The 24434-nt window shown below is 47.7% G+C and overlaps 1 protein-coding gene across 1 annotated transcript; it reads right to left on the reverse strand.

Moving 5' to 3' along the window:
* Positions 1-2780: 2780 nt before the first annotated feature.
* LOC108942267 (UPF0524 protein C3orf70 homolog A) lies at positions 2781-17199 on the reverse strand. Its single transcript, XM_018765457.2, has 2 exons — positions 16295-17199; positions 2781-5060 (listed from the first exon to the last, which is right to left on the reverse strand). Exons 1-2 carry the CDS (start codon positions 16476-16478, stop codon positions 4441-4443), a joined length of 804 nt encoding a protein of 267 aa, XP_018620973.1. The 5' UTR covers positions 16479-17199; the 3' UTR covers positions 2781-4440.
* Between the last annotated feature and the right edge of the window lie 7235 nt (positions 17200-24434).

Here is a 24434-nt window from a genome sequence, read left to right on the forward strand (position 1 = left end):
GCCTCCTGACACAGCTACGTGCATTTGCAGGTGAACTAGTTTTGCCTGGGGGGAACTTAAATTAAAATGGGATGATGCCAAAAATTGTTTTGTTTTCCAAAGTTGACACATTCTTACTGATTGAAAACATTGCAATTTTTTTCCAAAACGCCATTTAAATTAAATCAATGACCCTTATCAACCGGGGAAAAAAATTGATTTGTGGGTTTTTCTGCCCTGGACCAGTTGGGAATGAGCAAACCAGTTGGGAATGAGCTCACCAGTTGGGAATGAGCTCACTTCCCTTGCTGATGTTGCCTTGTGGGACACAATGGTTTGAACTGGCAGTCACAAAAAGGGAACGAAATTAGAGTGTCTAGACCGGAGGTCAGCAATCTTGGGCCCCCGGGGGCCACAGAGTTTTTTTGTTTTCTTTTTTTTTCAGCCGAGTGCTTCATTTCTCAACCTTGACTGGCCCATGATTTAAAACGCATGAAACTGAATGCACCGAGAACCTGCTATTCACAGTTATTTTAGCTATTATGATATGCTTCAAGCAAAAGTTTACAAGTTACCAACTGATTATGTTAAGTCAGCCAAAATTTAGAAAAAGTTACTAACTCATAACAAGTGGCTCCAGATATTCTATTAAAATATGCTGAAGTTTGTTTGTGAAATTAAAACACAAGATGCATTAGCACTTTTTCTGTAGCTTTATCAATATTGCAATATTTAACTGTGCAAAGCTACGAACGACAAAGCAATTTTTGATTGTGAAGTAATAATAATTTGCATTTTTATTAATTTTTTGACACGATCATAAAAACATTCAGAACCATCTTTGCGCTTCGCCATCGGGACGCAGTTACTGCTCAGTTCATGTTCGCTCAGTTAAACGTTATTGAAAACCAACAGCGTTTCTTCAGTCAACACATTTGATTTAAAGCAATTTGAATCCTGCGAGGCATTTAATCAAAGTCCCAATCGAGCCTTGATAGAGAACTGATCTGGAACAAAACCCACATTTGAGCCACGAGGAGCAGGAACGTCCACCCTGATCTCAAATGTCTCCTCATTTATTCATTTGAATGTTGAAGCTCATATTCATACAAACACCCATCTGACAGTGAAAACCTAAGACATTTGGATTTAAAGGAGTCATGCAGAAAAAGGACCAGAGTTCCTTTGTGTTTATATAGGCTAAGTAAAGCCTTGGGGAATGCATGGTGCTTTGAAGACTTATGTCAGCTGTGCCGTGGCCCTAGAGCAAAGACATCACCCTGTGTGCGTGTGTGTGTGTGTGTGTGTGTGTGTGTGTGTGGGGGGGGGGGGGGGGGGGCGGAATGCACACACATGTGTATAATTCATGCTGAGTTATTAGGTGTCAATGTGATTTTACTGACTGCATTTGAGGAGTAAGATCATAACATGTCAGCCAAGAGCCTTATATAGTAAAGACACTCTAAGGCTCAAAGGTTTCTACCCACAGTTCCCTTGAGAGGTCCTTCAAGTGTCATCACATTACATGCACATTGAGACCACTCCTCATTCTCCGTTGTTTCTGCTTCCCTAACCTCTCAGCAGCTCAGTTCCACTATTGCTGGTGACCGCTCTCTCTCTCTCTCTCTCTCTCTCTCTCGCTCTCTGGATGACTTGCCCAATCTCCACAGCTGTGGCTGCCTCTCCCCTTTCACTCCTGCAAGAGAGGATTGGCGCACCCCTCCATCGAGTTATTACCATTTGGGTGTCTGTATTATAGACGTGCTCTGAGCAAGTGGGATCAATGGGCCTCTGTGAAGCAGAGAAGGGGCGGAGGGAAATCGATTGACCGTCGCAACCCGAAGGTGAAGTTCTTCTTGAAGTGGACATCAAACACAGGTAAATGTGAAAATGCTGGGAGAGGGAGAGAGGCCATGGGACTCCAGGGAGGGCTGTGGATGGGGCGGGGGGGCGGGGGTCCCTTCTTATTCCAGAACACCTCCTTCCTGGCCTATGTTGTATCAGCTGAAGGAGTGGCAGGTTCTCCTTCCCTGCTCCCCTGTCCCCTGTGTCTCGCCCCCACACTGCTCCCCGCTGGCTGCTCCGAAAGTTTTCATGAATGACTATAGGTGAGATCGTGGAGCTGCTAGCACTCTCCTCCAGCTCGTTCACACACAGGCTGCCCCTGTTGGAAGAGCACTTTTCATGTTGACCTTGTTTGTCTTTGTCTTATGTGACTGGATATGGTCCTTTGTCTTTCATTTGTTTCACCTTTTTTCAACCATTTTACAGTGGTCCAGAGTCATACAGTGTGAGGTAGGGTACGCTCTGGGGAGGACGCCACTCCATCACAGAGCAATCACATACAGTCATTCACGCACACACATACACACAAAGGGCAATTTGGAGTCACCAGCTCACCTGAAACATATCTTTGATTGCGAGCAGGAACCAGAGCACCCCACGGTAACCCAAGGGAACACGGAATGCACATGGAAACTCCACAAAAACTGAGCTGCATCGGAACTAATGCCCAAAATGAGCTGTGACTCACCAGTGCTTAATGCTGTGCCCCATGCCTTAGTCTTATACATTAAAATTTATTTCAGTGGAAAGGCTATTATGCTGATATCGTTAAAATCCTATCATTTGTATTAATTAGCTAGTGCAGGATGGTTTTTCCACGCAATAAGTCCCTAATGGAAGCAAAAGGAAAGAAGAGCAGCATATTTTCACACACAGAACAGACAGTGCACTTTTGTTCTAGATTTCTTTATAAGAAAATAAGAGTAATAACAATAAGGATCATAAGAAAAGTGGCTTTAGCACAACCAAAGCAGAGGCGTGACATATCATATGTGTGCATCTATAAGTTTATATTTTCATTAATTTCCCTTAAAATGGAGGTTACAACAGACAAGACAGAATTTTAACTTCCACATTTTGTCCTTCTTTTCCATGTTTCATGGGTTGGGGGTGTTTTCTGGGGTTAGGGTTCTCCTGTGCTTACAGCTCCATCCAGGTTCCGATGGACCCTCCATTCCTGAATATTTCAGAGCTTCTGCAGCTCCTTTCCATGGATCAGAGTCGGTTCAGGCGGCTGGGGTCTGTCCTTGTGCTGTGCCAGGGTCTGTGCTCAAGTATGGGTGGCTGCAATAATAAGTGTCATTCTTCTGTATCAAGGGGGGCATCATGGCAGTGGACCGCTTAGTCAGAGAGCCTCTTTGGCTAGAATCTTTAAGCACAGTTGCCCAGATAAGTGGACTGCTGCTCCCGCAACCACTTCCTTTCGATACTACAGCTTATCTGTGTTCAGGGTCTTGGGTCCACTCTCCTTCAGAAAGACCATACATGATCAAGGTGGTCCTGGTCAGCCAGCACTCACAAAATGTGCAGGAACTGACCTCACGGACACCTACGTGGTCCTGAGCAGGAGGACACAGCACAATATTTATACCGTGCTACCCTGAAGAAAGTGCTTTCAGAGAAAGTCTTAAAACTACACAGCTGCATATGCTGGACCACCACCAAGTGGCTCACGTTCATATATCTGCATGCAAGAGAGTCTGGTGCTTCTTTTCGAAATGCGGTGATTGTCAGGCATCAGCAGCCGCTTTGTATGGCCCTTTAAAAAGCTCGTTTTGTGCAGGCACGCCGTAAACCTGTGAGACGACAGTGGACTGCCGAGTGGGCGTGGCCATGGTGGCTGTGCTCTTGTATGATTGGTCATGAGAGGTGCAAGGTAGGCCACCACACAGGTTCTACAAGCCACCTGCCACTGTCCCCCAGGGAGCTGTGGCTGGCGGTGCTGAGCGTCGGCATCCTCGTGTCCCAGTGCCTCATTAGCGCCTCCTGAACTCATGCATGATTTAGCCCGGGTTTCAATGCAATGGCTACAATGTGGTTGCCTCACACCTCCCTTTCAAGCTCCTCTTATTTCCTCTTGCACTGAAATGTCATCTCTCATTAGGGCCTTCTCTCCTGGCAAGAACTTCCAGCTGCGGCTGAAAGCCACAGTTTCAGCCCCCCGAGGGCTGTATTTAAAACAGTCTTTTGACTACATCTGGCTAAATACAGTCAGTGTGTGCATGCGTGTGTGCGTGTGCGTGCGTGCGTGCGTGCGTGCGTGCGTGAGTGCGTGAGTGCGTGTGTGTGTGTGTGTGTGTGTGTGTGTGTGTGTGTGTGTGTGTCCACAAGAATTCTGACTACTGGTTGGAGATGCAGGACGATGCTGGCATTCCCTGTCTTGCAGGCCATGCTGAGGATTGTGGGATAAGCTGCCGCCCCGAGCTTTTCTTGGTGGATCTTGGCTCTTGCTCTACATGTCAGTGTTTGTGACTCGGTATGGCAGGCCCTGCGGGTTCTGATCCAAATCCAGTGGTCCTGGAATCAAACACGTGACATCTATCAATTGTCCTGCCAGGGGACATGGACTGTGGTGGGTTCTGGGAGATGGTTGGGGTTGTCGGAGGAGTGGGGGTGTCACACAGTTGTTTCGATCTTTTCAATGATCTCCACTGTGGACTTGGAGGGGGACAGCAGCGAACACTCGTCCTGGTCCCAGAGGCTGGCAGGGTATGAGTCTCCGTCGGTGCTCAACTCCTCATCGTCCTCTTCCTCCTCCTCTGAATCCTCATCGCACGACTCCATGTAGTGCAGACCCAGTGCATTGATCCCAGAGTCCTCTGAGCTGGATGGCGACGAGCAGTGGTCCATTTTGGGCCCACTGACCTTGTTCCCGGGGCTGGGGTCCTGCTTGTACTCGCCAACTGCTGCATCACCTGCTGGCCCCGGTGGGAGCTGGGGGGCCGACTGCGGAGTGGGCGGTGCCGGAGTAGGGGGTGGGGGCCGCTGCACGTAGCACATCTTTCCATTGATGCGCTTTACAATGTAGTCGTCGATGAAGAGGTCGGCAATGACACAGTATTTGGGCGACTCGGGGCAGGGCGGAGCCTGGAAGCAAGGGGCGGTCCTGAGGAATCGCTCAGCCAATGAGGCGGACAGGTCGAGCGTGTTGCTGTCTGCATAGTCGGACGGGGCTGCCGGCACCGCAGTGCTGGGCAGTTGACACACACTGGTCATGGGCTGGTACACGTATTTACCTGCAGGAGAACGAGAGTCAACGTCAGCGTCCCCATACCGCCAGTCCCCTGCACAAACAATCTTTATTGAGACCTTTATTGCTTGCTTCCAAACAGCGAATCCTCGGTCAGTTACATATGGTGACATAATTTTTATGTCGTGTATGATTTCATTTACGGAAGGAACTGAGGTAAACCCTTTCGTTCTCGTAGGGTGTGCCCGCACTGGGGCTGGGGCAGCTTTAAACATGGATTTGTCTTTTACAGGATCGTGTTCTGCTTCATTGGTATGTTTGATAGAAGGGTCATCTGTTTTATTGGAAGCTCGTCTGTTTTATCAGATGATGATTTTGTTACATGGTTGTTCTGTCTGATCGTGCTAACCTTCATACGATGATTTTCTCTTTTATAAGACAGTGATTTGTGTTACGTGATGGTTTATATGTTGTTTCCTGTGCACCGAGGTCTGCACTGCACACCTCTAGGAAAACTAGAAGTGTTGCTGCAACTATTATTAAAGTGAGAAAAGATGAAGTATGCAAACAGGACAGGATTTGAAATTGTGGTTACATCAACATTTTAAAACACACAAGTCACAGAACAGAACACCCCCCCCACCTCGTCTCATCTTCCGACTCATCAAAATTTCCCAGAAGTCCTTGAGTACATCCAGGTAAATAATGAATTCACAGCAGCTGCTTTCAAATGTCTTTGGCACAAAACTTCTTGGCATAATTTTCAGTTTGCAGCTTATGTTCCTGTAACGATTGCGTTGCAAGGTGTAGAGTGCAGCACTTTTTACTATGAAAGCATGATATCACATTTCAGATGTCCTATCTCTAATGGTGGTGACCGGAAATCCAAAAAATTTCAGTCAGGAATGCTTTGCTAGAAGAGTTTTGATGACAATGTCTTCATCTTAATTGGGAAGCTCTATATTTCGATAGGGCAAGACGTAGTCCTTACAGGATGTAAAGGACAGCTGCTGGACTGAGGGAAATATGGACACAGCCGCACACTGCACAGCTCCAGCAGACAGTGTTTATTAAGCGAAAAGACTATGCTTTTATCTTGGTGGATCTTTGCTGGCTCATTCCTATGGGGATCCAGTCCCTGTCTTGTTGCTCAATAAATGTGTCTGTATGGTCCAAACAGTATGTGCATGCCTTTTCCAACCTTTTCACCTCCCTACAGTGTTCCCAGCATCTGCAGCACTGACGCTCATATGAATGCATCACATACTGGCTACTTCATGTAAACGGGGTAAATTAATTCTTTGTCTGGATGCAGCATAAGGGTGGCACCTGGCAGGTTCAATGCAACATTCACCGCGCTTTTCTCATTAAGACATCAGAGGCTATGAGAAGTAGGCATGGTTTGGGGAGAAGAAGAGAGGTGAAGGTAGGGTGCGACAGGAGGGCCGGAGGGAATGAGATGGGGTGGGGAGATGAGACGAGGCAGAGACGAGGTGGGGAGAGGCAGAGATGGGCGTTTGGAAAAATGGAGATGGAATGGAGATGGGTTAGAGGTATGTGGAAATGGGATGTGGAGAAGGGTGGAGAGATTGATATGGGGGCATGGGGAGAGAGAGAACGAGACAGGTGTCAACAGGAGTTACAAAGCAAAGCTCAGACGTTCCCATCCTGTGTTTGTTAAAGAAATCCAAGCTCTTTCAGCCCACTGATTTGTCTGCTCCATCAGATTTTAAGTTTGATCCTTCAAAAGTCGTTCTCTGTGCCGATAAAATTTTAAGCGATTTCCTTTAATACAAACAAAGGATGAATATACTCTGAGTAACAGATTCCTTAATGTCAGGTGACAGGAGCGGGGCTGCATCGTCTCAAAGTGCGCTGACAGGAAGTCCCCCTCGCCGGCATGGCTCGCACTTCCAGCGCATAGACACTCGTCACTCTGGAAAAGGGGGATTGACGAGAGCCAGAGGAAGGGGCAGGTGTGGGTGAGGAGACGCTGGGCTGTGCCTCGGCCAATCGGGGACATGCGGCCGGTGTCCTCGGCACTGGCACTCGGGTGGCCATAACCGTCCATCTCATTAGCGCCCAAATGTGAATATCCGCAGAAAAGCCCTTGCAGCCATTGCCAGAAAGAACCAGTGCTTGCTTTATTTTACTTATTTTCATTTTACTCAGTTATTTATCTTCATTATAAACCTGAGGGTATAAGAATCCTCCATGAAGAGAAATAATGCTTTTTTAATCATTTTGTCGCCTAGGTGATACCCTTCGCAAGAAATGCTTCTCGTCTTTAAAATTACTAATACTTGTGTGCTCATGTATTCGGTGGTTATATTTATACTGTTGAAAGTATGCAGAATTACTGGGTGGAATGAAAAATTAACCGAAATCAAATGACGTGACACCTGCAGCAGGTGTTTTCAGGTGCCTGGAGCTGCTGCTTTGTGCTCAAAGGACCCAGGTTTGAATCCCAGCCCCTGCTGTAGTTCCCTTGATCAAGGCACTTACCCTAAATTGAAAGATTAAAAAACTTCACAAACGGGTGAATCATTGTAAGTAGCCTGACATTCTCATTGAGATGGTTTTTGAAGAAAAGCATGCTACTGAAATAAACGTAAAGTGTTTCACCCTACCAAATGGAAAGGTCCAGTTTTCCATGAACATTCTGATAGTGACAGCAGAAGGGCAGCTGGGGCTTCATAAAAGGGTGATTTCATATGATGCACTTGTAACAGCTTGTGCTTGTGGCTTATTAATATTGTTTACTGACACTTTTCTAAAAGAAATGACCTATAGTTTGAAGTTACATGCTATTATTAACCATTTCTACAGTTGAGTAACTTTTACTTCATCCATCCAGTGTAAATACCTTGCTTAAGGAAACAACAGCGGGAGGTGGGATTAAAACCCGACGTGACCTTCTAGTGCAAGGGGATAGCACTAAGTACTATAGCATACTACCTGCCTGACTTGTGTTTCCATCTATGCAGCTTAGAGCAAAAATGCTCGAACCCGGGAGGCAGGAAGCAATTCAGCAACATTCTCCAGCACACACACTCACCAAAAAATAAACAGAGGCTCTAGTGAGTGGATGAGAGGAGGCTACGGATCACTGCCCCCATTCCTCCCTCCCACCCAGCACTTGGGGTTCATGACTGTGCTGGACCTGGGATCCTACGCTCTCCCAGAGACCCAAGACCCTTCCCTCCACATGCAGAGCATCACTAGCACAGGACCCGGCCCACGTTTGTGTTATACATGACGTGTTCAATGAGCCCACATCTCCTGCGGACACACCGGCATGTGTGGGCCCAGCAGGCCCAACATGAGGCTCATTCTAGGCGACACAAGTGGCACAGGTTGACAGGGAACTGGAGCAGAGAGCGTTCTCAAAGACGGGAGAAGCCCAAATCTGTGCAAAGAAACACCAGGGACCATTGAGCTCAGCCGTTCAGTTTGTTAGCTATAAATGCTGAGTTTTTTGGAGCCCAAAGTTTTCCCTCCATCTCCTCTATTGGCCGTTACACTAAACTCGTCGAGAGAGGGGTGGTTAAAAGCACTTAACATGGATGTGACCTGGGCCACATGGCCGCCCACGGAAGAATTGCTTCATCACGATTAGCATATGTGATGATGTTAGTGGCCGAAGACTAATCCTCTCCATCATAAGGCATCATTTCCCCCTCCGACTCCACTGAATCATTTAATGAAGATCACAGTGCTCTCTCAGCCCCTGCGGATTCTAGAGAGACGTGGGACGTGAACTCTGGCTATGAGGATCTCTGTAACAAAAGTTATCCAGGAAAGTCTCCAAAGCAGCACAATGGGTATGGGGTCCCGTCTCAGGAGTTCATATTGTTTTGGTGGAGCAGGAGCATTTGTGTGTGTGGGACTCTTCCATACACTGACCGTCCACTTGTCCATTCATTATCGTTAAGAAATTGTCCAATAAATATAGTCACATGGGTCCAGAGCCTATCACGGAAGCACAGGGCATAAGGCGGGGAATACCCTCAGTGGCATGCCAGTCCATCCCAGGGCAATTGCACGCACACCTAAACAGAATTTAAGGAAATCAGAGCACCTGGAGGAACCCTGTGCGAACACAGAGAGAACATGCAAGTACCACACATATGAACTGGATTTGAACCCTGGATCTGAGCCTTTGCCCCAGCGCTCCCAGCTCTGCCACTATGACACAGTTAAGATAAACAGTTAAGATTAAATAACTTTCTCACAGCTACTGCAGTATGGAGCCAATTACTGGTTCAAAAGGCGTAATTCCAGTTCCTTAACCACCTGGGTCACAGAGTCTCGATGAGGGACAGGAAGCTATCGACTCATGAAAGGTTTGCTTTGCTCATAATATTACCTAGTAGTCTGACTAAGCACATCAGACAGTTTTGGAGATTCCTTTCGTTTATCCAAATTAATAGACTACGACACTTATAGTGAAACTTTAGGCTATATTATGACATAAAGCACAGAAACGCTAAAAAAGAACCAGAAAACCCCCCAGTTGTAGTTCAGCTTAAGAGACTTCCAGCTTCAGCCTGCTGAGGGATGGCAACAGATTGTGAGATCACTGTGTCAGAAACACTGCACAACGGAGCTCTGGGAAATGACCGCAAGCGCATCCCCCCACTGTGGCCACGCAGCTGTCCACTGACCACACGCCTCGCCAACTCTGCACTGACACCCCAAGGCTGCTCCAAGATGGAGACAAATGCTGGCCTTGGAAGAACGCACTGGTGTAACTATTTATCAGGGCAAGACAAGGCCAGGTGGACTGTGGGGCTGTGGTGTGCACGATGAGTAAAGTGACCAGTTGAACTGGCCAGGTGTGTCTGCTTCACTGTCCTAAACTAGCGGGATGCCCTGCTCACTCAGCGTCCTCTCTCCTGTCCAGTGTTCCATGGAGTAGTTACATTCATCATCACTAACCCCTTGTACAGTGTAACAGTGCTCCAGAGCCTATCCTGGAAGTATAGGGCGTGAGGCAGGGTGCACTCTGGTCAGATGTCAGTCCATCACAGGGCAATCACACACACATGATGGACAATTTATAGTCACTGATCCACCTTAAATGCATGCCTTTGGACTGTGGGAAGAAACTAGAGCACCTGGAGGAAACGTGGGCTGGATCTGAACCCACATGCAAACCAACATCCCCAGAGCTGTGAGGGCTCTGCCACGGTGCCATCCCAAAGCAGTAACAGCAGTCACAAAGAAAGCACAGCTTCCTGAAACAGGTGGGCCTCGGACTGTGGTTGCGCTGCCAACCTGTGAACAGACAGCAGGTCCTGGCAGCGGCACTAAACATGGCTAATTAACTGTAACGACGAATCCTGGCTGCCGCTCCAGCAGCTGCGTTTCGGGGCAACGAAAGCAGTCGTCCACTTTTCTCCTTGAGCCCCACTGGGCTTTGGGGGCTTGGAGCAGAAGCGAGGGCAGCGTCTCATGGAAAGCCGGGGGGGTCACAAGGTCTACGGGCCACTTGGGGGCTCCGACCCCTACGGATCCTGTGGGCTCCCAACCCCCACCACTACCCACCTGCGTTCTTCTCCTTCTGTTCAGTGAACATCTCACTTCCTCTAAAAAATTTCCCAGAGAGAATTCACTCGCCACAGTCTTCAAATTTGTGAACTAGCGACAACATCCACGATCACGATGAGGCACATGGCAATCCTTCAGTATGTCTTCAAACAAATTTAATGCCCCACAACTTAGTTTCTGTTCACCCATTTAATTAAAGTGGTTTTAATCCAATTCAGAGATTAATTGGAAGGGAAAGATATTCCTACTTTATGACAATCTACAATGTTCATAAGCATATTTCCTCAGTACGTGCTAAGCAGATCAGCTTTTATGAGCCATAAAATGCACATTGTTAGGAGTTTGTTATCGCCAAGCGGCCCATTGGTGGATTACACCTTTGTGCCGCATGCTCTGTCTCAGCCCCGCGCTTGATTGGCTGACCGGGAGCCTTCTGAGGTTACACCCTTGGAGGCGTGGCTTTACCAACGCTCAAACATCGGTTTAGCCCCGCCTCCACACATCTCTGTTAGCAATGGCGCAACGGGAACGAGGGGAATTCGCAGGAGGCTGAAATAAAAGCAGTTCTCCACAGGCAGGCAGTGCGTTCCGAAGTGTGTTTGGAGATCTAACGTAAAGAGCACTTCCCAAAAAAACACACAATCCAGATACATGGCACAAAGGGCAGCCAGGGTCACCCTTCTGTTGTGTGGCAGACGGAACACGTGATACACATCAACTGCCTTGCAAAACACGCAGGCGCACATACATGCTGATGTGCACAGTATTTGGAGCATCTCCAGCAGGTATGCCAATGAAGGGTGAGTGTTGTGATGGAGGAGGGGAGTCACACCACGCCCACATGGTTCCTCCTGCAGGACTGGCATGGGAGTCATGGTGGTGTCTCCTTCACTGGCCTGATGTCTGCATTGGAGGAGAAAGGCTGTGTGTTGCCCAGATCCCGGGGCTGCTCAAAGTCTGCCCACCCGCTAATTAATGATGCCTGATGTCCCACAGTGCATTGTGTGAGCTCAGGTGAGTGGCATAAGGAGTCAGAGTGAGCTTCCTGAAACCAAACCTACACTGATACTTATGGAGAGAGTAGCACACATACACTGTCACCCATCACACTATGTCTGTGTGTGAATCTGACTGCGCGCACGCACACACACACACACACACACACACACACACACACACACACACACACACACACACACACACACTCTTTTCAATCACCTACACTTTGGCATGAGCTATATTTACCAAGTCACTGCTGTGTGACTTTTTCTATATGTTCCTTTTGGAATGACTTGTAGAGAAACCATCTTTCCTCCATCTGTTGGTGTAAGTGCCACCAGAACATACAGTCCGCCGCGCTTTAGAGCTGCCCCGTTTTTCTTAGTGGGAAGAAAAATGCCAAAAAAGAGATAAAAAAGAAGAAAATAGGACAAAATGTCACTATCTGAGTGCCACATATCCAAACATCCCTCAAGCGTCTCTGCGAGCGGTTTATACAGCGAACATGAGAAGAAGCCCAAAACCAGCGTGAACGTTGCCACACTTCCTGCTACAAAATAAATTGTGCGTAATTAGCCTTTGCATATATTACGCTATGTGTATAAATTAACCCTCTGGAGCGGAGCATCTGTGCAGGGAAAATTAGGAGACTGGACTGTCATCATTAATTGCACCCTGCATGAGCGTGGGGCCCTGGAGGGCGTTGCCAGGGGATACCCGCTGCGTTTGCCTCATGTGGCACTCTTGGCGTTTCAGTCTCTGTCTCTCGGTGGGGTGGCTGTGCGAGTCAGACAACGTGCTCCAGGTCAGCATCCCGGGTGGGGCAGCATTGTGAGTGAACGCGATGCTGTGAAGTCCCCTGCTGGGGGACAGCTCAGCACACTCTGGGGTCAAAGTGCACAGACTTTGCAATGGGCTGGATGTGACCTCGAACCCTTGTCCTCTGCTGCTCCAGTGTCCTAGCGAGGGTGCAGGGCAGGCTATCAGGTGAGGCCCTGACTTCACTGGGATGTTTAACAATGAAGGGGAACAAAGACGGGGCTACGCTGTCTCCAGCCGAACACTTACAGGACATGTCCGGTTGGTCCTTCGGCAGTGGTGTCAAACTACACTACGTGCTTTGAGAGAATCCAGTTTAGAACTGTGAAATCCCACAATTGTGTTGTCCACATGAGCGGCCATCTATCAAAATACTGTATTACCGAGACTCAAAATCCCAGGATTACACAAACTGCCAGCCGAATCAAAACTGTATCTGTGGCATCATTTCCACCAAAATACGGACTGAAAACGAGCAGCTGAGTCGCGCAGAACCGAAAATGGGATTTATACATTGTCAGCCTGAGAATTAGTGCAGCATATTAGTCTTGACTTATCATTTAGTGCACTGATGCACGAGACTTTATATGTATTTATATAATGTTTATTTTCTGATACGCTGCCATGTTCACATCCGCTCCTGTCTTGGGGCAGTGCTCTCGATTGACTTGTAACCGAAGTAAATCGAGCATGACCCCACCGGCTGATCAGGGTACAGAGATTAAGTATTTCTTATTGTTGGGTTGAGGATATCCAGCATCAATCAGCGAAAGGAAAGGCCACCATTTCCGCATCACCCCGACAGTCCCCTCGCAGCGCCCTTCCACCGGCACCCACAGAGGATGATCCCACCTTGTCGGGCCGCTTTGCCGTCCCTCTCAGTGGACAAGAGCCGGCCTACCCGATCCTGCAGTCCTCAATTCTTATTGGCATGCAATCACATGCTTTTCTGAGGTCAATGGTCAAAAAAGGTTGTGGCAAAGTGATAAAGATAAGCAGACATTTAACCTTTATACATTTAATCGACAGCCATGTTCACCTATGTCGCACAACACGGTATGCGGTTTACAGCCTCGGATAAGGTGTGTCTGAACTCTCGTTCATGTGATACATGTTTACCCTGTTGGTATTTCTCTTTTTCAGCATTTTCCACTGAAACCCAAGAACTGCTATTTCAGGAAGTCGTACTGTGCGAGAAACCAGATGTATTTTACCATAATAACTGTGCATATTTCTAGTCCATATCACAGGGACACAAAAAGCACTTTGTGCAAAGACACTGAAATGTGCCGTATGGCTCCAGGCTGTTTGTTCACAAGTACGTGATTTCACGTTGTCGTGGTGCATTGCATCAAGTTAGCTTGTTATCTCTGAGCCTCCAGCCGTATCTTCTCTATATTAAATTATGGCCACTTTGTTACATAATCACCGACTGAACTCGCACTGGAAAACATGTGCTCCACCCAGTGAGATGATGTGGTCACAATGACCACTGAAAGCACAAGGAAGGTAAAAGTGCCAAAAAAAAGGCCCAGAAAATGAGGCCAGACCTGAGCGCGCAATATGATCACGAATTACAGTAGGAGTCAAGCCTGCGATGTTTACACAACGAGACTTCCGAGCAAACATTTCCAGGAAACGTCCATTAATGAACAAAACAAGTGCAGCGGTTTGCTGCGCAAATGAACTTTGTCCAAATACTTTTCTCACAAATCATGGTGAAGTCACAAGTTCTGCAGATTACACCAGCATACCCTGTTTGTGGAACTGAGAGGCACACTGAGATGTCAGAATGACCAAAATGACACGAGTAATGACTGCACTAGTCTGGCCATGTGCTGGTAACTCTGTGGGTCTTTGTTCTTCTCACTTTTGTCCTCCTTTCTGAGGTGGAACTTCACATGTGTACCATTTTCACTATTTAAAAATGTATTTCGTACACAGTCCACAGACTCCCCGCTGAGCACTGATGGCTTTCAAAGCCTAAGAACATCCTCCTCGTACCCAGAATCCCTGGGGTTTGAACTCGCCCAGTCCCTGGTTGATAAAGTTATCTGTGATCTAACATGCTACCTAAAAGTACGAGTCCCCTAATTTTGTTGCCCACGTTTCCAAAAGAGGGGTATTTAGGAGCCCTCCATTTCAGACAGGATGTAAGGGGCCCTTTCGCAGGGTTCACATGGAGTAAAAGAAGCACAGATTATGAGGTCAAATGTAATCTAAGAGGACAAATCTGAACACACCAGCCCCCTTTCAGGTGCCAGCGAATGGTCACATGTAACCGTGCAACTGGGGCAGAAAAATATGATTCTAGCTATTGTACAAGGGTCCAGAATTGGACATGAAAGCGTCGAGATGCAACGAGGAGGTGTAAAATTTCCTACAGTAAAAAGTGCTACCGCAGGCAGTGCTGAAAAATGGCTTATGAATGTCAAGTGTACGTCCCAGGGGGCGCGATGCCTGGTGTATGACGAATACAACAAAGAGCGGCACCGAGTCTCTCAGATACACCATCTCCCCTTTCTGAGGGATGTAAAACATCTCACTGAGCAACTTAACCTACTGCACGGGCAACTCAGCCAGCGCAAGCGCACCACATTAGCAACAAGGACCTGAAAAACGTTGAGCCACACAGCATCATTAGAGCGCAGGAGAGACAGAAAGGCTTGTTTAACTCCAAGCTCCTCCGTCGGCATCAGGACCAAAAGAGGACCTGTGCACTGTAACAGTGGTGAGACGATAGTTGTACCTGCACTGGAATATTAATCAATTATACTTAATATTAATATTTCTGGAATGTTAATATGAACCGTTCGACACCGACTATGTACTTAACTACTAGAGCAACTGCAACACAGCTTCAGCTTTTTCTGAGTCGCCCCTCGTAATGCGAGAAGGTCCTCATCTTCACCGCCTGAGAAATTGCTCATCAACTGAGGACATGAACTGTTGTGGTTGGTGATTAGATTATTTTCACCAGTTTAATTGTTCAAATCATAATCTACATTTGGAACTGAGCTTCGAACCCAGATACGTGAGTCTATGAATGACTGTAAGCACTTTTATGCCTTGTATAAAGATATCCCTTTGTAATAATAATAATAATAATAATAATAATAATAATAATAATAATAATAACAACAACAACAACAACAACAACAACAATAATAATAATATACAATTACTATTTAACACATTTGAACTCCCCCCCACAACTCTCAATCAACTGCAATAAAGGCCAAATGATGCTAAAGCTTCGCACTAAGTTGCTGGCTCCAAAACATGGTATTTTAAGGGCACAGCAGAAATGCGGGGACAGAAAGCATCTGGGCCTGATGACACAACACGGATGGGCTCTTCAATGGAAACGGGAAACTCCCACATGGTTCCAGAAACCCATTTCGCTGTTCCAACAACAAAACCCCCTGAACTGAAGTCAGTCGCGGTGATTAATGGCGCATCTCAGAGTCATTTGAACACAAAATTTACTTCCAGGATCTTTTCAATAATCAGGAGACCCTTGGGCTTTGTGTGAGCTTCAATACAAAGAATTGTAACTGCTGAAAACTGGGTCAAACAAGGAGTGTTTTCTTGTTTTCTTATTATTATTATTATTATTATTATTATTGTTTTTGCTGTTGTTATTGCCACTAACCACAGCGCTTCTCCAACTGAGGTTTTCTACACTTGACCTCTGTATGTGGGAAACATTTTTAGGTGACAGGATTACTTCAAACACACCAAACACAATAGCTCTCAGCCTCCAAAAGTGCTATTGAGAAGTGACAGTCAGTAACACTGAGGTGTGTGTTGGAGTGTCTACAGGAACATGAACACCGAGGTGCTTGTCAGAGGATCTAGGGAGGAGGACGGAGAGCGGAGGGTTCAAGGCCCATGACATGTACTCACAGTGGCACCATCCCAGGTGGCAGCACCAGTGCAGCTTGAAGCACTTTCCATGGCTGTGTGTGGCGCAGATGGAGAGCCCGTCGCACGGCAGGAAGTCGGGTCTCCCGGCACAGTTCCTGGCCAGCGCCTGCGCTTCGTCCAGCTTGTCGCTCTTGGGAGCCCGGGGTCCCCCCGAGGTGGCCATTGCCTGGACCCTCACCCTGCGCTTGGACCCCAAACTGTACCCGGCTACCGCATGAATGTGGGAGCGGCGTCAGGAGGCGAACTGACGGGGATCCTGGGGGAGGGAGGGGGGGGGCGACCCGGAAACACGGGAGAAATGCAAAGACTGTGGATATTTCACCAGATATGAGTTCATATACTACCGATTTTTAGTATATGAAATGGGAGCCGCGGTGGCGGACGCGCATCTTCGCTACGCGCCTAGAAGTGGAAGTGCAGCAGCGCCCGTCCGACGGTCGCGGGGTCCGACACTCTAGAGTCTACTAGGGTCCAATGGGTGGGGTCGCAGCCCGGCGTCGTGTCACGGGCCACTCCACCCGTTCACTTTTGCATCATGACATCAGTGTTTTAGAGAAGCGATGAAAAATCCCCCGTAACCTCCCGCCCGACCCTCCTCCACAACCGAAAGAAAGAAGAAGACTGAGGAACAGAAAAAAGAAACAGTCACCAGTACGTCACGTGTGTCGTGTGTGAAATTCCGCGAATTCAAACGCCCGATTTCTTTTTTTAAGAAAAAAAGCGACGTCTCAAAACTAGGCGAAATTAAATCCCCGGGAGTGGAGTCCTCCGGGCGGCGAGCAGGCAGGCGATCGGATCCGGGATCCAGGGGCTGTCGCCTTACGGGGACACCTTCGCTGTCCACGTCGCCTCCCGCGCTCACTGTCCTCCGTCAGCGGCTGGAGCGCGCGCGGATATAGAGGCAGGGAGGCACTCCCGCACGTGACGTTTCGAGGGGCTTTTAACTTCACCGCCCCCCCCCCCTCCCCCCGCCCCACGCGCTCATCTGGCTGAGGAGGTCATGGTTACTAACGAAGTCGAGCGCAGAGAGCGCGCGTGAGTCCCGAAGAGTCGTCAGCATCGTTCCAGTTAACAGCAAAAGGGCGATAAAAGAAAGGAAGGAGCGATACAAAGTATCCATCTCCTCTCTGTGACGTTCCAAACGATGTTGCGCGCGGTGGCCACGTGGCGGCGTTGTTTCCCCGGCAGCCTCTCCCGCCCCGCGCTATGAAGTTTCACCTTTTATTAGTGCATCTACATCTATTCAGAAACTCCGAGCCCTGTGGTCAACTGGACTGTGGACACTCGGTGTCCCACCGCTCCTTCCACAGTGTGCTCAGACCTCACAGCCACGGTGGTCCTATAAGGGATGGAGAGACGGATGGTGAGCATTTTGGTGTGAATGTGGACCTGTCTAGAATAGGAATGGTGATGAAAGTAATAGAATAGAATAAAAAATAGAACAGAATGCAGAAAGAAAGAATAGAAAAGATGATGTGATTTTTTCAAAAACTATTTTCAAGTTTGCAACTTTTTTCTTCCTTACATGAAGGCACAGAATGTTATCCGGCCACACAGCCGGTGAACAGCTCTGTACCCTCATTAACTTTTTGATTATTTGTATGCCAAGTTAATTAAAACTTCTCCTTCGCAGCCCAGAGATTGATATCTTCTGTCTGAGACACACTGGATCTGCTCTTGTTCTCGCACACAGCCATGTGTTTTTCATCTGCAGGTCAAAAGCATCGAAGGAAAAATACTCCCAAAATACCAAAAATACCAAAACAATGTTCGTGTACTTGTCAGGTCACTTTCAGGCCCTTCATTTAAAGGACAAACATGTAATCAATCATTTTAAAAGACATGCATGTTTCCTCACTGAGCTGTGAAAAAGTCCCTTTTTCTAGTTTTGTAAGCAACACACATTTTATTTCCATCCACACCAAGGAAATTACATAAAAACAGAACTGGTGTTATTTATCTCTCTCTGGCTCCATTCATATAAAACCGACATAAAGATCTGATCAAATTTAATGTGAAAAAGCTGCAGAAACGGAGAAAACTGGTGAGGGTTAAAGACTTTTTACTGCATTTTCTGCAGAGGATTTACCTTAGAGAACAGAATGAAAGAATTCATGGAAAAAATTGCTTTATGCTGATATGACACCAAAATGACACAATGCGGTTATTTTAATTCCTGCAGATATTTCATTACTCTGCAGCCCGACTGATGGTAAAGCTGAGCTGGACCTATACTAATGAATGTTTCCTTTGAGCTGTACGTCACGTTGGAGAAAAGCGTCTTCTAGAGAAAAACTGTAAACATCCAGGTAAAGAATGTAGAACGGAATCCATTAGTGAGGTACACTCAGCCGCCACCCCAACAGTCGTATTTCTTACCCCAGGAGATTTTAGTCTTGTATCTAGTTTTCAGTCCGCTTTGCCCCACCAGCAAATGCTCTAGACCAGGACAAACACTCTATATCTTCTTTCCCCATGCACACTCAGACACACTCATGCACACTCACACACACACTCACACACTGATTAGCTGAGGTCATTTGATGCTGTCGATATCCAAGCACCACCACAGGCCAGTGCCTTTCCCCATTTGACAAAATGACAGCTGTCCCTGCAGCTGTGGGTCAGGATTTATAGTTCCCCACCAGAGGTCAAGGTCAGTCATGCCTCAGTCCCACTAGAGGAACCAGGAGTTACGGCTTTTTGGTTAAACAGGCGCAAGGAATCCGAGAAGGTCAGTCAAGTACAGAACCCACCCAGATGGCTTCAGGGAGTGATCATCTCCAGAGAGGTTGGTTAAAGCCCAGTGTGGCATGTGCTTATGGAAGGGGCTTAATAACTTTCCTAAGAAACGAGTCTGGTTATGCGAGGCTTGTCTGCCACACGAAAAGTTCATTGTTAGCTGTAAAACAACAGAGGAAGGCCAACGTCACATCTTTTCCCTCTCCTCTCATTGACTGCTTCCCTCATCCAATTCCAACAACTTCTCACTCAGCTGTGTCTCGCTGTGATATCAACATGTTTGATCTCCTGAGTCATGGAGCTGCAATTCATCACCAAATATTTATATTCATTAACTTTCCTTTTTATTAGAAGGTCTCGCTATCCATCAAGTCCACAAGGGTGCCTGCGATGCATTTGCCTGACTTGTCTGGCCTTTATAACGCTCACTGATTCTTTTTACAAGTCCCCACGAGGTACAATTCAGGAGAACGAACATTCGGGTTTAATGTCATTTCATTAAATTGCCAACATCAATAACCGCACCGTGGTCCAACCACCGCACAACAGTTCCTGGTCATAAAACGCATGCAGCAGCCACTAAAACGGAACATTGATTCAGGGCCACGTGTTGAGTGCATTATCCAATCGATAAAACGGATGCGTGTGAGTGACGGCAGCCTTGGCCTGATGAGGCCGTGCACCTGCGTTTTGCTCCAGGATTGGGACACAACACATTGTTACTGCATCCTGTTGTGAACATGGCGGTTGCAGCATCCCACAATGCTCTGCCCATGACAACAGTCACGTTCTTTCACATTTGCTGCACTTCTTGGCCACGTGTAATTGGCCACTGGGGCCTGTCCAGCATCCCTTATTGATTGTTATTTCTACTCATTCACTAATACCTCATTGGAGCTGCAGAGAAGCTGTTCTGAGATCCGTTCCTTGGGGCCCAAGACGAAGTGGGTAGCGGAGTCCTCCTGGAGGAGGTTTCCAGGGTCTTGGAATGGGAATCCCGAAGATGCTCTTCTATATTTTTAGCTAACTGAGAGACATCTTTACACTCCAGTGTTCTCACCCTTCCAAAGCCACAGCTATGGTAACTGTTGTGGGATTGGAACCTGTAACCCACTGAATATACTTTCACCACCTGAGTCAGAGGAAGGCTCTGCTGGGAAGGGTGCAGCAAACCCGACAGGCCGGTGTGCACGGGTACCGTATGTTTCAGGCCGTGCTGTTTCTCTCCAGGTGGGAAATATGCAGTGTGAGTCCTTAATAAGTACTTTAATTAAGGACATCATTGTCTCATGACAGTCAAATAATAACAAGAACAGAAGAACCTGTTTAAAATCACAAGCCAACAAGCAACAATATGAAACACTGAAATTGTTCTGGAATGGTGAGGGACACACACTTGGAATAGAAGGGCTGCCAGTTGAGGTCCCAGAAAGGAGCCTGTTGCTGGACCCTTGAGAAGCCTGGTAACATCCAGATGGACACACTCAGGGCTAGAGTTTAGTGTTCAAAGGCCCTGAACACCTTTACTCTGAAATGCGCAGAAAGACAGGTGAAAGCCAACGGAGTAGTGCCCACTGACATGATGTACTTTAAACTGTTCTCATGATAAACCATGTGGGTGATGAAGGAGCAGAAGAAAGAAACCTTCTTGGGAAATGCCTATAAATTCTGCAATTATATTTTTGAAATGTAATTTTCAAGTCGTGGTTTCATTAAATTTGTGTCTCAATCTTTTTTCTAATTTTTTTTTTTGCTTTTAACATTTTTTCCACTCCTCTGTAGGCCCTGAAAAATCCGTAGGCCCGAGACACTGTGCTGGCAGTGTCGAATGGGAAATGAGCCCTTTATACACTCCTCTGACTGGACCGAAGACTTGAAGAAGTTTTAATTTCCTTACAGTGCAGGGCTTAATGTGAGGAAGTAATCGGTGCTGTAAGAGTTGCTCTTGACTGAGGGGCTGAAGGGTTTCCGGCTTCCTGCAGTCCTTTCAGGAGCTTCACACTTCCTGTTGCCCCTGCTGACCCCAGTGAGCACACACTCATCTGACTTGTTCCCCTGGTGACTCCCTCAGACATGCTCCTCACGGTGTGTTCGACTGACACCGCTACACCGGATTCCTACCTTGGCGGGTCTTACTGGACGTGCCCTACTGAGCACACCCCCACTGGTACTGCACTATGGAGTGTGCTCCACTGGGTGTGTTTCACTGGATTGCTCCGCCTTCCAAACATGGCACTGGGGAGAAAGAGCAGCTTGGTGGGCAGTGGGCTGTCTGTGTGGGGTGTCTGAGTGTGAGCCGCCAACCTTTCTACTCCTCCCATCAGGCCCTGGCCTCAGAATGGACACATTCTGGACCTTTAACTATCTACAATCCCGCCATTGCTCCTCCATCTGGGGGCTGAAGACCACAGACCCCTGAGACAATGTGGCTCCACTGGCTTGATCCAACGTTGGGAATGAATCACTGTGATGCCAGACCACCACAGTCTGTGTGTTTCATTCATCAGGGGCTCAGGACACTGCAGGTGACTGTGTGAATTTAGCACTGACAGCTCATGATCTTGATTAAAAATGCAAGTTAGGACCATTTCCAGTGCTAAACTTGACCTGGAATATGTTGACTGGGGTTTCTGCACATCAGCAGTCAAGGTGCACTTTGCAGTTCCCACCCTGTCAGGAAGAGCAGGGTCCCTTAGGTTCAGTTTAGGAATCTAAGCAGGTGGTCATTTGAACCACTTTTCCCTCTCATTACATTTACATGACATTTATTCATTTAGCAGATGCTTTTCTTTAAAGTGATTTCCAATGAGCTCTATGTAGTGTTATCAGCCCACACACCTCATTCACCAAGGTGACTTACACTGCTAGATACACTACATACAATGGGTCACTCATCCGTACATCAGTGGAACACACACACTCTCTCACTGTCACTCACACACTATGGGTGACATAAGAGGTGCCCAGAGCCCCTGGGGTCAGAACCCACTGGGTGTGTGTCTGCACATGCTCTCTTCAGCAAGAATGAGCAAAGCCTGTCATTTAACAACTTCTCTCACCTTGTAACTGCAGCTACTAGGGTAGTAATTCAGAACCATTTTTACCATAGTTTCAGTGGTGTCTCACACTCCCACTCAGGGGTGACAATATTTTTTCTTACTATTTCACTGTAGGGGGTGCGGTGGTGCAGTGGGTTGGACCACAGTCCTGCTCTCCGGTGGGTCTGGGGTTCAAGTCCCGCTGGGGGTGCCTTGCGATGGACTGGCATCCCGTCCTGGGTGTGTCCCCTCCCCCTCTGGCCTTATGCCGTGTTACCGGGTAGGCTCCGGTTCCCCATGACCCTGTATGGGACAAGCGGTTCTGAAAATGCGTGTGTGTATTTCGCTGTTTTCAGCTGCCACTTTGCGGTGAAAGGACCTGGAAGAAGGTTCAAATACCACCTCCTGCTGTAGTACCCTTCCCCTGTACTGATACAGTAAAAATTACCAAGTTGTGTAAATGGGGTAAAAACCAAGTAGGTTAGGATCGTAAGATGCCGTGTGGAAAAATGACAGCTAAATAAATACATAGTTTTATTTTCTTCATTTCAGTTTGAAATGATATGAAAGCTTAGCCGCTTATCCAGTTTCAACATCTGGATAGTTTCACCGAGGCAAAGCATGGTGCGTACCCTGATGAAGGTACAGTATCAGAGCCCCTTACCCTGAGACTGGAACTAGTAATTTCTGAGCGCAGATCCTCAGCTGCTAAAGTGCCCTCGGCAGAGAAGTTCAGTCTTAGGCTGTGCTCCATCGTGTGGGTGTCCGCTGAAGAGGGGACTCCTAGGGGTATGGCTGGAACCTCTGGACTATGTTGAGCGAGAAGAACCACAGGCTGAACACACGCAGACAGAGCCATGAGGACACGTGTCTCTAAACCTGTTTGAATGTCCCCCTCCTGATGAGATTACCGGGGACGTCACAATAGCGCACTGCAGTTTTATTGAATTATATCCAACGCTTGGCCTTGGGGACGGGAAACTGGGTCATGAAGTCGGGCTACAAAGGGCTCACATGGCCCAAGGACAGGAGTTTCAGAGCGATGGCTGCATAATGTCATATGGTGTAACCCCGCATGCGGCTTTCCAGCTCTGCTATGCAAATTACCCGTGATGTGGAGCGAACCATGCTGTCACGCAGGGTCCTTTCAGCCGCTGTGCCCAGTGCCGTTACTCATCCAATATCCACACTGACACGGGAGCTGCCGAGACAACACTTCTCCTACAATAAAGAAAAAAGCAGCCCTTCATTTCACATTTTAATCTCCGAAATCTGTGTCGACTGATGTGCTCTCAGTGTAGGAGAGGATGCTTTGTGACCCGGGCAGATGTGTGCGCCAGATGTTGGGGTCACTCAAAGAGAAAATAAATCTCTCCGAAGGGAAGAGCGCATTCGGCGGTGTGCGTATGCATGTGCAGCCCACACACCTTTGCGTCCATGTTACAAAGTAAATCTCTGCTGCAACAGGGGTCTTTGCGCCATCAACCTCTCCAGCAGCCGCCAACCATTGAAATACCCTTAGACACGGTGTGTCTGTGGCTCTTTGCCTTTTTTTCTACTGCTCAGAGCTGCAGGTCTGAGAATCACAGTCAAATAGTCCCTGTAACCGGAGTGTGTGTGTTGTCTTCTAGGGGACGCTGGGTTCTACTCCTGTAGAAATATGCTCACACTGCTTCAGAAGGACCCAGGGACGTCCCCAGGGAGTCGCTGTCAACTGAGGGGATCAATTACTCCCGTGTTTATTATGGAGACTGAGCAGGCTGCCCTCTCTTAGCGCGCACACACACACACACACACACACACACATGCACACACACACACACACTCGCAAACCCAGAGAGCTCCAGCCTTACTCATGGACAGATCCACAGCAGCAACTGGGAGTGAGGGGAAAATCCAGCCCCCAACACTCTCCCTTCTGCTGGTCACCCAGTAGCTGTGAGCTCATGGTTCCCGTTTGGTCTCAGCGCTTTATCCCACCAAAAACCTGCCCCTTCTGGTCACCACATCTGTTCCTGAGCCTTTATCTCCCGGGTGAAAGCATTCATCGCCCAGAATTCCACATTAGAGCAGCTTTGTTCTTGCTCTTCCTCATCCTTGTCCAACGCAGACACTGCTCCCCTTTCCACAGACGAGCAGGTAACAATAGAAGTTGGAGAAAGAGGCATTTGGAACGGCTCCCATTTCTGCTCCAATCTCAGTTGCATCCCAAGAATTGTTCTTCGCTATGAAAGGACACATGATTGTAATCGGAAACACATGAGAAGAGGCAGGAGGACAGCGCCGCAGCCATCACCGCCCAGAGGCCTTGTTTATATTCAGTCATTTTAATTGCATTC

This window comes from Scleropages formosus, chromosome 14, assembly GCF_900964775.1.
Source record: "Scleropages formosus chromosome 14, fSclFor1.1, whole genome shotgun sequence".
NCBI lineage: Eukaryota > Metazoa > Chordata > Actinopteri > Osteoglossiformes > Osteoglossidae > Scleropages > Scleropages formosus.

Bases quoted from the DNA above. Each gene is read 5' to 3' on its own strand.
- LOC108942267 (XM_018765457.2), bottom strand. From the start codon at position 16,478: ATGGCCACCTCGGGGGGACCCCGGGCTCCCAAGAGCGACAAGCTGGAC. The intron at 5,061-16,294 runs GTGAGTACATGT...GTTCTCCTGCAG, and splicing joins CCACCTGGGATGGTGCCACT to GTAAATACGTGTACCAGCCC.